At 37.0% G+C, this 14,082-nt stretch overlaps 1 protein-coding gene across 1 annotated transcript; it reads right to left on the reverse strand.

Annotated features, from left to right (window-relative positions):
* Positions 1-412: 412 nt before the first annotated feature.
* Positions 413-1,342, reverse strand: LOC144226782 (olfactory receptor 4C46-like). The gene has a single exon (XM_077758339.1). The coding sequence runs from the start codon at positions 1,340-1,342 to the stop codon at positions 413-415; it is 930 nt and encodes a 309-aa protein (XP_077614465.1).
* Between the last annotated feature and the right edge of the window lie 12,740 nt (positions 1,343-14,082).

Below are 14,082 nucleotides of genomic sequence, written 5' to 3' on the forward strand. Positions count from 1 at the left end.
GGAGTTTTCTCAACTAATGGGCTCAGAATGGCTCCCAACATGCAAGGAAATTGGAATGTTGGGGTAATCTTTGTTACCCCCCAGGGGTTAAATGGCCCTTTGCTTATAAAACCTTATGGTAGTTTTTTGACATAATGTTATAGACACACTATTACTGTCCACCCAGATATATAAAAATAAGAGAATTATTAATAAGAATATGCAGGAGTTTATAGGTAAATACATACATATACATATATAGTATAGTCCATGTTTATGGCTTCTCTCTCTTGCACATGTTCCTGTTCCACTCAATGCAGAATCTGTAATTCATAGTGGGTTTTTTAATTTGGTAAGTATTCCTTGCTGAGATCATCCAAAATGTCCTTTAGATCCTTGCTTCAGTTGAATCAATGTTGTGCTCCAGGAATATTTATTTCTCCCCTGAAATAGCTTTCCTACTACACAATTTCCTAATGGCATTTTTCATCTGGTCATTTCTCAAGGTATAGATTAAGGGATTTAACATGGGAGTTATCGTAGTGTAGAACACTGCCACTGCCTTATCAATAGATAAAGTAGCTGCGGGTCTCAGGTACACAAATATGCAGGGCACAAAGAATAAGACGACCACTGTGATGTGGGAGACACAGGTGGAGAGGGCTTTGCGCCTTGCCTCCAAGCTGTGGTTCCTTAGGGAGCGCAGAATGACCACATAGGAGACCATCAAGAGAAGGAAGTTTAAGACACAGATGAAACCACTGTTGGCAGCAACGAAGAGCCCTAGAGTGTGGGTATCAGTGCAGGCAAGATTGAGCAAAGGGTTCAGATCACACATAAAGTGGTCTATGACGTTAGGGCCACAGAAGGGTAATGGGATGATAAAGAGGATCTGTATCATTGCATGAAGAAAGCCTCCCACCCACACCACTCCCATTAGCAGGCCACGCACTCGCTGACTCATGATGGTCGTGTAGTGCAATGGCTTGCAGATGGCCACATAGCGGTCATAGGCCATCACAGTAAGCAGGATGACATCAGCACCTCCAAAGAAATGTTCCCCAAAGATTTGGGTAATACATGCATTGAATAGGATGGTTTTCTTTTCACGGAGTGAATCTACGATCAATCTAGGGTTATTGACAGAGGAATAGCAGGCATCAATGAAGGAGAGATAGGCCAAGAAAAAGTACATGGGGGACCTCAATAATGGGCTGGCAGTGATAGTGACCAGAGTTAACACATTTCCTACCACAGAGACGATGTAAATGACCAAAAAAAGAAGAAATACGACTTTCTGCATCTTTGGATTCTCTGTGAGTCCTAGTAGGACAAACTCTGTCACGTTGTTCCTGTTCTCCATTAATCCATACTATGGTTCATTACATTACCTGAAAAAAAAGTCCTTTTTGATTAATGCAACCTTGAATTTTTAAGTCTCTTCATCTAGTAAATAATAAAGGACTAGATTCTATAGAGTTGTGGATTCTCATGGAGTTTTCTTTCTTTTTTGAAAAAGAAACTAATATCTGAGTTCTGGAAGATTACTTACATTACCTCATGGGTGAAGATTCTGTTAAGAGTATAGACATGAGGAACTTTGTAAACACACAGACAGGAGATCTCCTGTGCACACCTCTTCACTTGAGATGATTTACACCCTATCTTGAAGTTGTCATATTGCAGCTAAGTTTGAAAAGAGTGGTAGGAAATAGATGTAAAGGCTTTGAATGTAAAGCTAGGGATTTTCCCTTTATTTTAGGAGATGGAGAACAATGGAAGGTAATTGAGAATATGAATGAAAGGATGAAGTGAAGTTGGAGGAAGGGTGAATCTTGGATATAAGTCTGGTCAAGGTCTTTGCGTGTCTTGAATGAAGTTGGCTGAGGTTCAGTAAGGAGATGGAGGTCAGAAAAAGAAAGCCCAGTATCTGACTATTTAAAATAGTTGACAAAAAGTGTAACAGGCTATTTCTCATTAGAATGTAATAAAGGGCCCAGGAGCTACTACAAAATACTTGTCAAAATCCAATAACATTCTAATAGCTGATAAATAATTTTTAAATGATTCACCGCTATGTGCATGGCATGGTATTAATCTGTGTGGTTAGCATTATTTCACCCAATTGCAAGTGAAGAAGCAATCTCAGAGACTGAATAATGACAGTAATAATGATAATATAAACTAAAACTACTGGATGCTTGCTGTGTTCAGTTTTGGTAGAAACGTGATTGTTTAATCTGCACTACAAACCTATGAGATGATGGAGAGCCTCGGTGTCTCAGTTGGTTCAGCATCCAACCCTTGGTTTCATCTCAGGTCATGGTCTGGCAGTTGTGAGATCGAGCCCCATGTCGGGTTCCACACTGGGCGTGGATCCTTGCTTGAGTTTCCCTCTCTACGTGAACCTCTACTGCTCATTCTCTCTCTCTCACAAACAAGCCAAAAACCTACAAGATGATTACCACTATAATTTTATACTTATAATGTATGCAATACACTATAGAGAAGTTAAGGGTCTTGTCCAAGATCAAGCAGAGAATGAAGGACAGAGCCAAGATTATATTACAGTAACCTGTTAACTTTTTTCCTCCAAATTTTTAATCCATTGTCTACATTGTTATGTTATCATAAACAATGTTGAACTACCAATCTCCTTTTGATATGACTATAATGATTTATTTATTTTTATTCTTATTTATTTTTTAATGTTTTTATTTATTTTTGAGACAGGGAGAGAGAGAGAGAGATGGAGAGAGAGAGAGAGAGAGAGAGAAAGGTCGGGGGAGAGAGAGAGAGAGAGGGGGACAGAATCCAAAGCAGCTTCCAGGCTCTGAGCTGTCAGCACAGAGCCCAACATGGGGCTTGAACTCACAAACTGCAAGATCATGACCTTAGCTGAACTCAGATGCTCAACTGACTGAGCCACCCAGGTGCCTCTAATTGTAACGACTTTAATACTTTTTTGGAGGCAAGCGTACATGAAGCAATTTCATCAACACACACACACACACACACACACACACACACACACACACACACCAGAATCACTAAATATTAACAAAAATGTGATGCTGCTTTTATTGAATATCCCTCTGACCTTGAACTCTTACGCAGCTCCATTTCCTCCCTTCCCAATCTGTTTACAAGCATGGATCCTCGGACTCTTCTGCAGTGTTGAAAACGACTATCACAGTTATTAAGTGTACTATATTGGTTTGAGAACCAGAGAGACCAGATTGGAATCTAGTCTTTTCCACCTGAAACTTCTTTTACCCAGGATACATTTCTTGGCACCCCACATCCTTGTTTCCTCATGTATAAGGTGAGAATGATAATATCCATGTCCCGGGTGTTCTTAAAATTGATTGAGGGAACATACATGAACATAGCCACCACATTGCTGTGGGCACACAAAAACCTTTCACTTATTTTTGTGACTGTGCCTGCACCTAGGAGATAGGAAGAATTGGTATTTTGAGCGAAGTACAGAAAAACATTTGACCATGCAACAAGCTTGGGAAAAATAACCTCTAATGTTACTTTTCAAGAAGCCATGGAGACCCAATTATCCATAGCAGTTAATTTCAGGGAGAGCTGTCCCTGTTCATGCTTGAGCCAAGCGATGGATGATTTATTTCATTTACTACTCATATGTGTGTCTTTTCTGTGTGGGGGGTGTATTTAAATTTGATTTTCATGCTCATGATTTCTTGAATCTTAAAGGAGTTGTCTTATGCAATAGAAAGTGCTTGGTATCACAGAGCTGGCTCCTACAAAATTTCATAATCTCTATGAGCCAGATTTTTCATTTGCCAAATTAGGTTAATGACATTTACCAACTATCTTCTTAAGAAGACAGGGTGAGAACTTCTTAAGAACTGGGGTGAGGATAACATATTACTATACTTAAAAGTATTGAAACATCATGATTACTATATAGAGAAGATAAAAAACAATTTTGAGATGCTTCAACGCTATTGAAAAACTTACCTTGTTGCCTTAGATGATCTTAATGATGTCCGGGGATTTTCAGAAATAATCCCATCTTCCAACTGATCTCTTCTTGGATAAGTAATTTACAATATGACAGATATAGCACCCTCAGACCAAAACTACTTAGGTAATTCAGTAACATATCAACAGTTGTGGAGAAAGTGTTTCTAGAAGTCTCAATCTTTCCTTCTAGCCTAAAGCCCCAACAGTTTTCATAGAAAATCTGGAATTTGAATTTAGAATGAATTCTTTTGAAAAACTATGGAAAAGTGACCTACAGGTATCTCTGGTCCTATAGGGACAGGGCAGGGAGTGTGGAGGAAACTCTTTCAAATGAGTCATTGGTACCATAATGAAACTTGCTCTGGAGATGTAACATCACTAAAACATTTTCACCCTGCACTGCATGGATATTTAAAGAGGTTTTCATAAAGGCTCAAGGACCTTGTCTTTTAGCTGCTGGTTTCTCTCTCTGGAATTAATTATCCCCTATGACAGAAAGGATGTGTCTTAGAATAGGTATCCTGAAGAGACATGTTTGAGAAACATCCAATTTCGAATAGGGAATTGCATTCCCTCTACTCGGAACCAAAACATGCAAGAATTCCCTTTCTTTATGTAAACCTGGGCTTCTAAGAAAGCTGAATATCACGTGAATAGGAAAATGACTTAAGTCCAGAGTGAGGACCTGTGATGGAGTTAATCTGTTGACTCATGTCACAGATAGAACTTTTGCCTTTGTAGCAATATTACAACTTTTCTGGAAACTTGCTCCTGATTGCCTGAGAGCTAGAGCAGTGAGGACATAAAATCAATGGAATGGCAGCCATTAAAGAACTTGACTCCAAAAGCTGTTGGTCACATTCCTCAGAGGGCTATGGAAAGTAAACAGAAATTCCATGTCTTCCCAGTTAATAGTTGCTGGGACTTATGATCTGGTCAGTAAGGAATACTAGGCAACTTTAAAATTGTGGAGTGATATCAAAACACAAGTAGAAAGTTCTAATTTTAATCACCAGAATTGTTCCACATTCTTGTTACTTACTATTGTTAGTTATAGTCCTTTTAGTCAGTCTTGGGTTGGGGGGTTATAGTGTTATATTATTGTGGTTTTAATTTGCTTTTCCTGATGACTAATGAGGTTGAGCAATTTTTTCATGTTATTATAGATCATTTGTACATCTGTTTAAAAATATGTATAAGTCCTTTGTACAATTTAAAAAGGTACTTGTAGGCTTTCTATGACTACAAATGTTCTTTCTATATTCTAGGTATAGATCTGTTTTCATATCTATTTATACATAAAAAATAAATATAAAAATATATTTATAGTTTGTCTCCCTCCCATAAGAGACTCTTAAACAGAGAGAACAAACTGAGGTTTGATGGGGGGCTGGAGAGGGGGAAATAGGTGATGTGTATTGAGGTGGGCACTTGTTGGGATGAGCACTCGGTGTGTTATGTAAGAGATGCATCATGGGAATCTACACTCAAAACCAAGGGCACACTGTATACACTGTATGTTAGCCAACTTGACAATAAATTATATATTAAAAATATACATTTATAGGGGCGTCTGGGTGGCTCCGTTGGTTAAGCATCTGACTTCGGCTCAGGTCATGTTCCCACAGTTCATGGGTTCGAGCCCTGCATGGGGCTCTGTGCTGACAGCTAGCTCAGAGCCTGGAGCCTGTTTCAGATTCTGTGTCTCCCTCTCTCTCTGACCCTCCCGAACTCATGATGTCTCTCCTTCTCTCTCAGAAATAAATAGAAACATTTAAATATATACATATACACATATATATTTATATATAATTTATATATTAGGTCATGTATATAAGTTGAGCATAATATAAAATATTTATACATAAATATACTTATATAGTGTTCTCCTAGTCCATGGATTGCCTTTTCGTTTTTAAAAAGATGACATCTAATGAGTAGAAGAGTTAAAACATTAATGTTTCAACTTTCAGTTTTTCTTATAGTTCATGCTTATTGTGTGATATTTGATAAATATTGATCCACCCCAATGTTAAAAATAAGTTTTCTAGTATTTTTAGATGTTTAGCTTTTAACACCTGGACCTGTGACTCATTTTGAGTTAATATTTGTGTGTAGAGTGAGAGAGTAGTTGAGGCTGGATTTTTCTCAGATGGATATCCAATTGACCCAGCATAATTTTTTGGAAAAAAGTCTGTTCTTTTGCCAATGAATTAGCTTGATATGTTTGTAAGAAATTTAACACATTTTGGTGTATTTATGGACAGTCTCGTTTGTTCCAATGATCTATATGTGCATCTTTATATTAATACCACGGTGTTGTTTTTATGGGAGCTTAATAAAGTCTTTTTTAATTTTTTTATTTTTGAGAGACAGAGACAGAGCATAGTGAGGGAGGAACAGAGAGAGAGGGAGACACAGAATCTGAAGCAGGCTCCAGGCTCTGAGCTGCCTGCACAGAGTCCGACGCTGGGCTCGAACTCACAAGGTGTGAGATCATAACCTGAGCCGAAGTCAGACGCTTAACCGACTAAGTCACCCAGGTGCCCCAGTAGTTAAAGTCTTTATTTAGATAGGATAAGCTCTCCACCTGTGTTCTTTTTATTGAGATTGATTTGTTATTTTAGATTCCTTTAATATTGTATATTTCTACACAATAGAATATAATTTCGAGTAAGATTGCCAGTTTTTCCAAGTATTCTGTCAGGATTTTTACTGGAATTCTATTAAACTTATGAAATTAATGTAGTAAACATATCAAGTCTTCGAATCCATTAATATGTCATATTTATTTATTTATTTATTCGTCTATTTACTTTCACACAGTAGTGTTTCTGATTTTCCTACACAGGTCTTGAATATATTTTGAAAATGTAATTTTCAAATGTCATGATATTAATAGTATTTTATATAGCATTTTATTTATAATTGTTATTATAAAATTCATTTCATATTTTGTTTGGCATTGTATTTTATAACCTTGTTAAATTAACCAATTTGATCTATTATGTGTTTTTGTAGAGCACTTAACATTTTTACTTATACAATCATGTACTCTGCACATACATATTATTTTTACAATTTCAATATTTTTCTTTCTAACCTGTGTGTCCTTTCTTTATCTTATTTCAAGGGGTGGAGCCTAGGGTACAATGCAGAAATGAAATGAGGAGTGGAAAGACCTTTGCTTCGAACTTTATTTATCTATTTATTTGTTTGTTTATTTTACTGTTTTATTTATTTCTGACAGTGAGAGACAGACAGACAGACAGACAGACATCATGAGCAGGGAAAGATCAGAGAGAGGAGAGAGCACAAAATCTGAAACAGGCTCCAGGCTCTGAGGTAGCTGTCAGCACAGAGCCCAACGTGGGGCTCAAATCTACAGCTGTGAGATCATGACCTGAGCCAAAGTTGGACACTTAACTAACTGAGCCACCCAGGCGCCCCTGCTTCCAACTTTAGTATCCACCATAAAGTATTATGGAAGTTGTGGATTTTATACAGATGTTTTTATCAGGTTGAACAAGTTCCTTTTTATTCTTTATGTGCTAAAATATTTTTTAAAAATCATCTATCTAAACTGTACTTTGTCATTTTATATGCATCTATTAAAATGATCATATCATGAAACGATGCTCAGCATCCCTCCTCATCAGGGAATTGCAAATCAAAAACACACTGAGATACCACCTCACACCAGTCAGAGTGGCTAAAATGAGCAAATCAGAGGACTCTAGATGCTGATGAGGATGTGGAGAAACGGGCACCCTCCTACACTGTTGGTGGGAATGCAAACTGGTGCAGCCCCTCTGGAAGACAGTGTGGAGGTTCCTCAAGAAATTAACAATAGAACTCCCCTATGACCCAGCATTAGCACTGCAGGGAATTTACCCAAGGGATATAGGAGTGCTGATGCGTAGGAGCACATGTACCCCAATGTTCATAGCAGCACTCTCAATAATAGCCAAAACAGGAAAAGAGCCTAAGTGTCCATCAACAGACGAATGGATCAAGAAGATGTGGTTTATCTATATGATGGAATACTACATGGCAATGAGAAAGAATGAAATCTGGCCATGTGTAGCAACATGGATGGACCTTGAGGGTGTTATGCTGAGCGAAATAAGTCAGGCAGAGAAGGACAAATATCATATGTTTGCACGTATAGGAAGGTTAGGAGGAACTTAACGGAGGACCATGGGTGAGAAGAAGAGGGGAATAGTGGGGGAGAGGGAGAGAGGCAAATCATAAGAGATTCTTGAATGCTAAAACAAACTGAGGACTGATGGGTGTGGGGCGGGATGGGGGAGATGGGTATGGATGAAGGCACTTGTGGGGATGAGCACTGGGTGTTATATGGGAACCAACTTGACAATAAACTATTTGTAAAAAAAAATAATAATAATAAATAAATTGATCATGTCATTCTTTTCCTTATTTTTGAATGTTAGATGTTTTATTCCTGGCAGAAACTCTACGTGGTCATGGTAAATTATTATTATTTTTAAAAGTAACACATTTCATTTACTAATATGGTGTTTACAATCTTTGTGCATGTTTGAAGAGATATTTGTTTGCCAATTTTTTTCTTGTAATGTGACTTGGCAGTTAGACAGTACTGCTTCATAAAATAATGGGCTTAGTGCCCTTTCCTCTATTTCTGAGAGACACTATGAAGAATTTTAGGATCAACTTTCTCTTTCTACCAATAAAGGCTATTGGTAATTTGATAGAAATTAAACTAAATCGGTAGAACACTTTGAGAGGTCTTGATGTCTTAATTATACTAATCTTCTAATCCGTGAATATGAGATGATTTTTTTTATCATAGGGCTTCTTTAATTTCTTTCAGAAATGTTTTGAAACTTCTTTATTTCTTCCTTTCTCAATAGAATTCCTTTTATTTATTTTTAAACCCAATTTCTCTTAAAATTTTTTAAAGATATGTATTTATTTATTTACTTACTTATTTTTAACTTAAACTTTATTTAGTTAGCATACCATTTTCAGGAATGGGATTCAGTGATTCATCACTTACATACGACATCCAGTGCTCACCACAAGTGCCCTTCTTAATAGCCATCACCCATCTAACTCCACTCCCACTCACCTCCCTCTATCAAACCTCAGGCTGTTCTCTATCACTAAGTGACTCTTGTGGTTTGGTTCCCAGTGTCCTTCCCCCCCTCTTCCTGAATGTTCATTTGCTCTGTTTCTTAAATTCCACATATGAGTGAAATCATATGCTATCTGTCTTTCTCTGACTGACTTATTTTGCTTAGCATAATCCTCTCTAGCTCCATCCTCATCATTGCATTGCAAATGGCAATATTCCATTTCTTTTGATGGCTGACTAATATTCCATTGTGTATATTATCCAATTCCTTTATCCATTCATCAATTGATGGACATTTGGGCACACTACATAGTTTGGATATTGCTAATGTTGTTATAAACGTTGGGATGTATGTACACCTTCGAATCCGTATTTTTGTATCCTTTGGGTAAAGACTTAACAGTGCAATTGTTGTGTCATAGGGTAATTCTATTTTAAGTCATTTGAGGGACCTCATACTCTTTTTCAGAGTGGTTACATCCGTTTGCACTCCCACCAACAGTACCAATGTCTTCTTTCTCCTCATCCTCACCAGTAGTTGTTGTCTCTTGTGTTGTTAATTTTAGCCATTCTGACAGATGTGAGATAGTATCTCCCTGTGGTTTTGATTTGTATCTCCTTAATGATGAGTGATATTGAGCATGTTTTCATGTATCTATTAGCCATCTGGGTGTCTTCTTTGGAAAAGTTTTTATTCATGTCTTCTGCCATTTCTTAATTTGGTAATTTGCTTTTTGGAAATTGAATGTAATGAATTCTTTATATATTTTGGATACTAGACCTTTATCAAATATGTTATAAAACTGTAGTCATCAAGACACTATGGTTCTGCCACAAAAACAGACACATAGATCAATGGAACAGAATAGAAAACCCAGAAATGGGCCTACAACTCAATGGTCAACTAATCTTCAACAAAGGAGGAAAGAATATCCAATGGAAAAAAGACAGTCTCTTCAACAAATGGGTGTTGGGAAAACTGGGCAGCAACATGCAGAAGAATGAAACTGGACCACTTTTTTTTACACAATACACAAAAATAAATTCAAAACGGATGAAAGACCTGAATGGGAAACAAGAAACTATAAAAATCATAGCGGGAAACACAGGCACCAACCTCTTTGACCTTGCCCAGAGCAAGGTCTTCTTACCAGACACATTTCTGGTAGCAAGGGAAATGAAAGAAAACATATCTATTGGGACTTCACCAAGAAAGAAAGCTTCTGCACAGCAAAGGAAGCAATCAACAAAACTAAAAGGCAGCATATGGGATTGGAAGAGATATCTGCAAATGACATGGATTTTTTCCCCCCTCACTGTGCATGGAGCCCAATGCATAACTTGAACTCATGACGCTGTGATCAAGACCTGAGCTGAGATTAAAAGTTATTTGCTTAACCAACTGAGCCACCCACACATCCCTCTCTCTAGTAGTAATCTTTAGTAAAATATTGAATATAAGGAGTGGGAGTGAGCATCCTGGTACTGTTCTGACTTTGTGAGAGAAATATTTTGTGGGATGTGGTTGTTTACTTAGTGATTTGTCTAAATTATTTTTCTAAAATCTATATTCTTTGATATGTGTGGTTATGGAACTCTCTCTCTCTCTCTCTCTCTCTCTCTCTCTCTGTTTGTCTCTGTCTCTTTTTTATGTAGGTTTCACATGCACGGTGAAACACAATTCAGGGCTTGAACTCATGACCCTAATATCAAGACCTGAGCTGAGATCAAGAGTCAAACACTTAACCAACTGAACCATCTAAGCACCCTGAACTGTAACTTCTATTAGCTTAGTGGTTAGCTAGTTCTTTGACAGAGACATCTTTGAACAATTCACACAAAAATGATGATAACATAGGTCTAGATTCATCTTTGGTTGCCCTCAGACTTTTGTGTAATGTCACTTCTTCACAATATGTTGAGGCTTTTTTTTTTTTAATGATCTAATACTTAATTGTGTAAATCTTCCATTGATACAGGCAAATAATGTGTATTCTTTGTTATTTGCATAATTTTATATATGCATCTACATACTTTTAATTTGAATTGTCTTTTTGAAAGTCTTTATTCATTTATTTTGAGAGAGGGAGTGCATGTGCAGAAGTAAGGGAGGGGCAGAGAGAAAGGGAAGGAGATAGAGAGAATCCCAAGCAAGCTACATAGTGTCAGCACAGAGCCCAGTGTGGGGCTCCATCTCATGTACCAAGAGATCATGACCTGAGCTGAAATCAAGACTCAATTGCTTAATCTACTGAGACACCCATGTGCCCCGAAACTGCATTGTTTAGATCTTTTCTGACATATTGCCTTCTTTGCTCATCAATAACATGAAAAGAAGCAAAATCTTCCACTGTGAAGGTAGATTCATATTTTTTCATATGGACTCAATTTTGTTTCATGCCTTCTGAGACTGTATTATTAAGTGCATGTATTAGTTATGGTCATGCAGCAAGGAAAAGACAAATGCTGTAATTTAAGGGCAGTTTGTAAGTGGTAATTTTCATGTTGTGGACGGCTATAGGAGAACCCAAGGAATGTGCGATGCCTGAGGTTAGTGGATTTGAGTGTGTTAGGGCATAGTGGGCGCACAGAAGGGACGAGCAGAGGTGGAGACGAGTAATGCAGAAAGGAAAAATATGTTATGTAATAAAACCTCAGCTGGACCTTGCATGGATCTATGAGGATCATCTGCTATGAACTAAAGACTATGATTTATTCAGTCTGTTCCCATTAGGTTCCACTGACACCCTGTTTCTCTCTCACCCAAGGTGGGAGGGAGACAATACAAAGCAAAACAAAAACAAACCAAAACAAGGGCAGGAAATGTGCATTGTGACATTTCCAAATTCTAGCCAGTATCCTAAGTAGGGTATATCCCGTAACACGAAAGGATTATATTTAGAATGATAAATAATTCAACATTTATTAAATTATTGTGAATCATGATAAACAATAGAGACTTCAGTCTTCAAGGAAATTATTTGAGGAGAGGAGAGGGAGAGAAACAAATACCCATAATATTACATCAGTGTTATAACATTACAGAAGTATTGAATCACTTAGGTAATAACTCTCAAGAGATAAATGAAATAAGCCTCAAGCCCATCTATATGACCTTATAAAAATATAGGCTTTGTTTCTCAAATTATAACCACACGTCCATTGGCCACTGTACAATGCCTATGGGAGTTTTCACTTCAGGTCCCTCTTGGGCTTTTACATCAAGAAATTCCCAACAATGCTTTCCTGAAAGGTTCTTTGGGATAGAAATTTCACAGGAAAGTCAGAGGCATTCCACATCTGTTTGCAGTTTTATAGTTCAGGCTATAAAAGAGAAAGTAAAACAAAACAAAACAAAACAGCCTGAAGGATCATCTTCACATTCCAAAGAGAGGTAAAATCCGGTGGAAGTAAGCATCCTGAATGATGTGTGTGTGTGTGTGTGTGTGTGTGTGTATTTAATATATTCATGTTATATAAATACGTATAGTTAAATTGAAGGAAAATAAATGGGATTTTTCACAATAATTCATATTATATAAAAATTTGATCTTATGAAATTCCTATTTTTAAGTTTACTACACTTGATCTTAGCCAAAAGGCCAAAAAGCGATCCTATTTTTAAGTTTAAACTCTTCTGAAATACATTTTCTTTGTGGTTATTTGCAAGAGAGGGCATTCAGGATATTCAGGATAAAATCTGGATAATTTGAGGGAAAATTAAGGTTTTAAAGCTTTTATGTGTATTTGTGAGAGGGCATAAGCAAAATGAAGAAATATGAACTTCTAAGTCTTACGGGAAAGGTTTACATACAGACTTCCCTTTACTACTTGTATAATCTTGAGTTGAAGTTTCCTTATTTGCCAAATGGGGACAGTAGTATAATAATATACCTAATCAGGTCATACTGTAGATGAAATGGTTGTTAAATGAAAAATGGTTACTAAAGTGCCTAGAATATTTGGCGTCTAAACATTTTAGTCTATACATCACACGGTTAAGACCCTAGCTTTCTATTTCACATATTTTCCTTTATTGTAGATATGATGTTTTAAAATTTATATATTTTTTGGGGGGGGCAGAGAAACATGGAGAGAGAGAATCCCAAGCAAGCTCCACATTGTCAGCGCAGAGCCCTACGCAGGTCTCAAACCCATGAACTGTAAGATCATGAACTAAGCCGAAATCAAGAGTCGAATGCTTAACCAACTGAGCCACCCAAGTGCCCCATGGATGTGATAAACGGTTTTTGAAAGCCAGAAAAATCCTGTCAGGTTGTCTTTGGTGGATGTTTACATTATCCACAGCCTCTCATGTCCTTTAGTCCATCTTCAAAATCATGTTATGAAACTTTTTTTTCCCTTTCAACCTATAGTTTTGTCTTTGCAAACAATTCCTCACAGAGATTTTTCTCAAGTAATTTAAGGAGATATTCTTAAAATAAATTCTTTCAATAAAAGATATGTAAAAAGGTGGACTCAAAATTCTTTGCTCCAAAACCGCTGTGCATTTAAGCGTACATTATATATGTATATTCTTCTTTGAAGAATATTTTCTATATGGGCCTGTGTTTTCCCGACTGATGTTCAATTATTGTCTAAGCAACAATGAACCAAATGTTGAGAGATGTTGAGTCTTGCGTAGGAATGCAAGTTGAGTCTTGTTCAGGACACATTCTAAACCAAGGGCTGAACTTCCTATGGGTCCATTCTACAGTTTTATGAAAAATTATCAATAGATGCGTTTATGCCCTTAAACTGATCATAGTCTTCCACAAACAAGGGCTAAGTTTGGATATTCGCAATTTATACAAAAATAAATATTTTATGTAGCTCTGTTGTTCTGAATGTGGAACAAATAAATACCAACACCAGTTTTTCCCTTGTATTTAATGTATGTCTAATATGAGTTCTTCAACCCATCCCACTGTAGCCAAATAAAGAAAATCCACAGGTAAATCCAATGAGCTAACAAAAGTGCTGAT

Source organism: Crocuta crocuta, unplaced genomic scaffold, assembly GCF_008692635.1.
Source record: "Crocuta crocuta isolate KB4526 unplaced genomic scaffold, BGI_CrCroc_1.0 scaffold641, whole genome shotgun sequence".
NCBI lineage: Eukaryota > Metazoa > Chordata > Mammalia > Carnivora > Hyaenidae > Crocuta > Crocuta crocuta.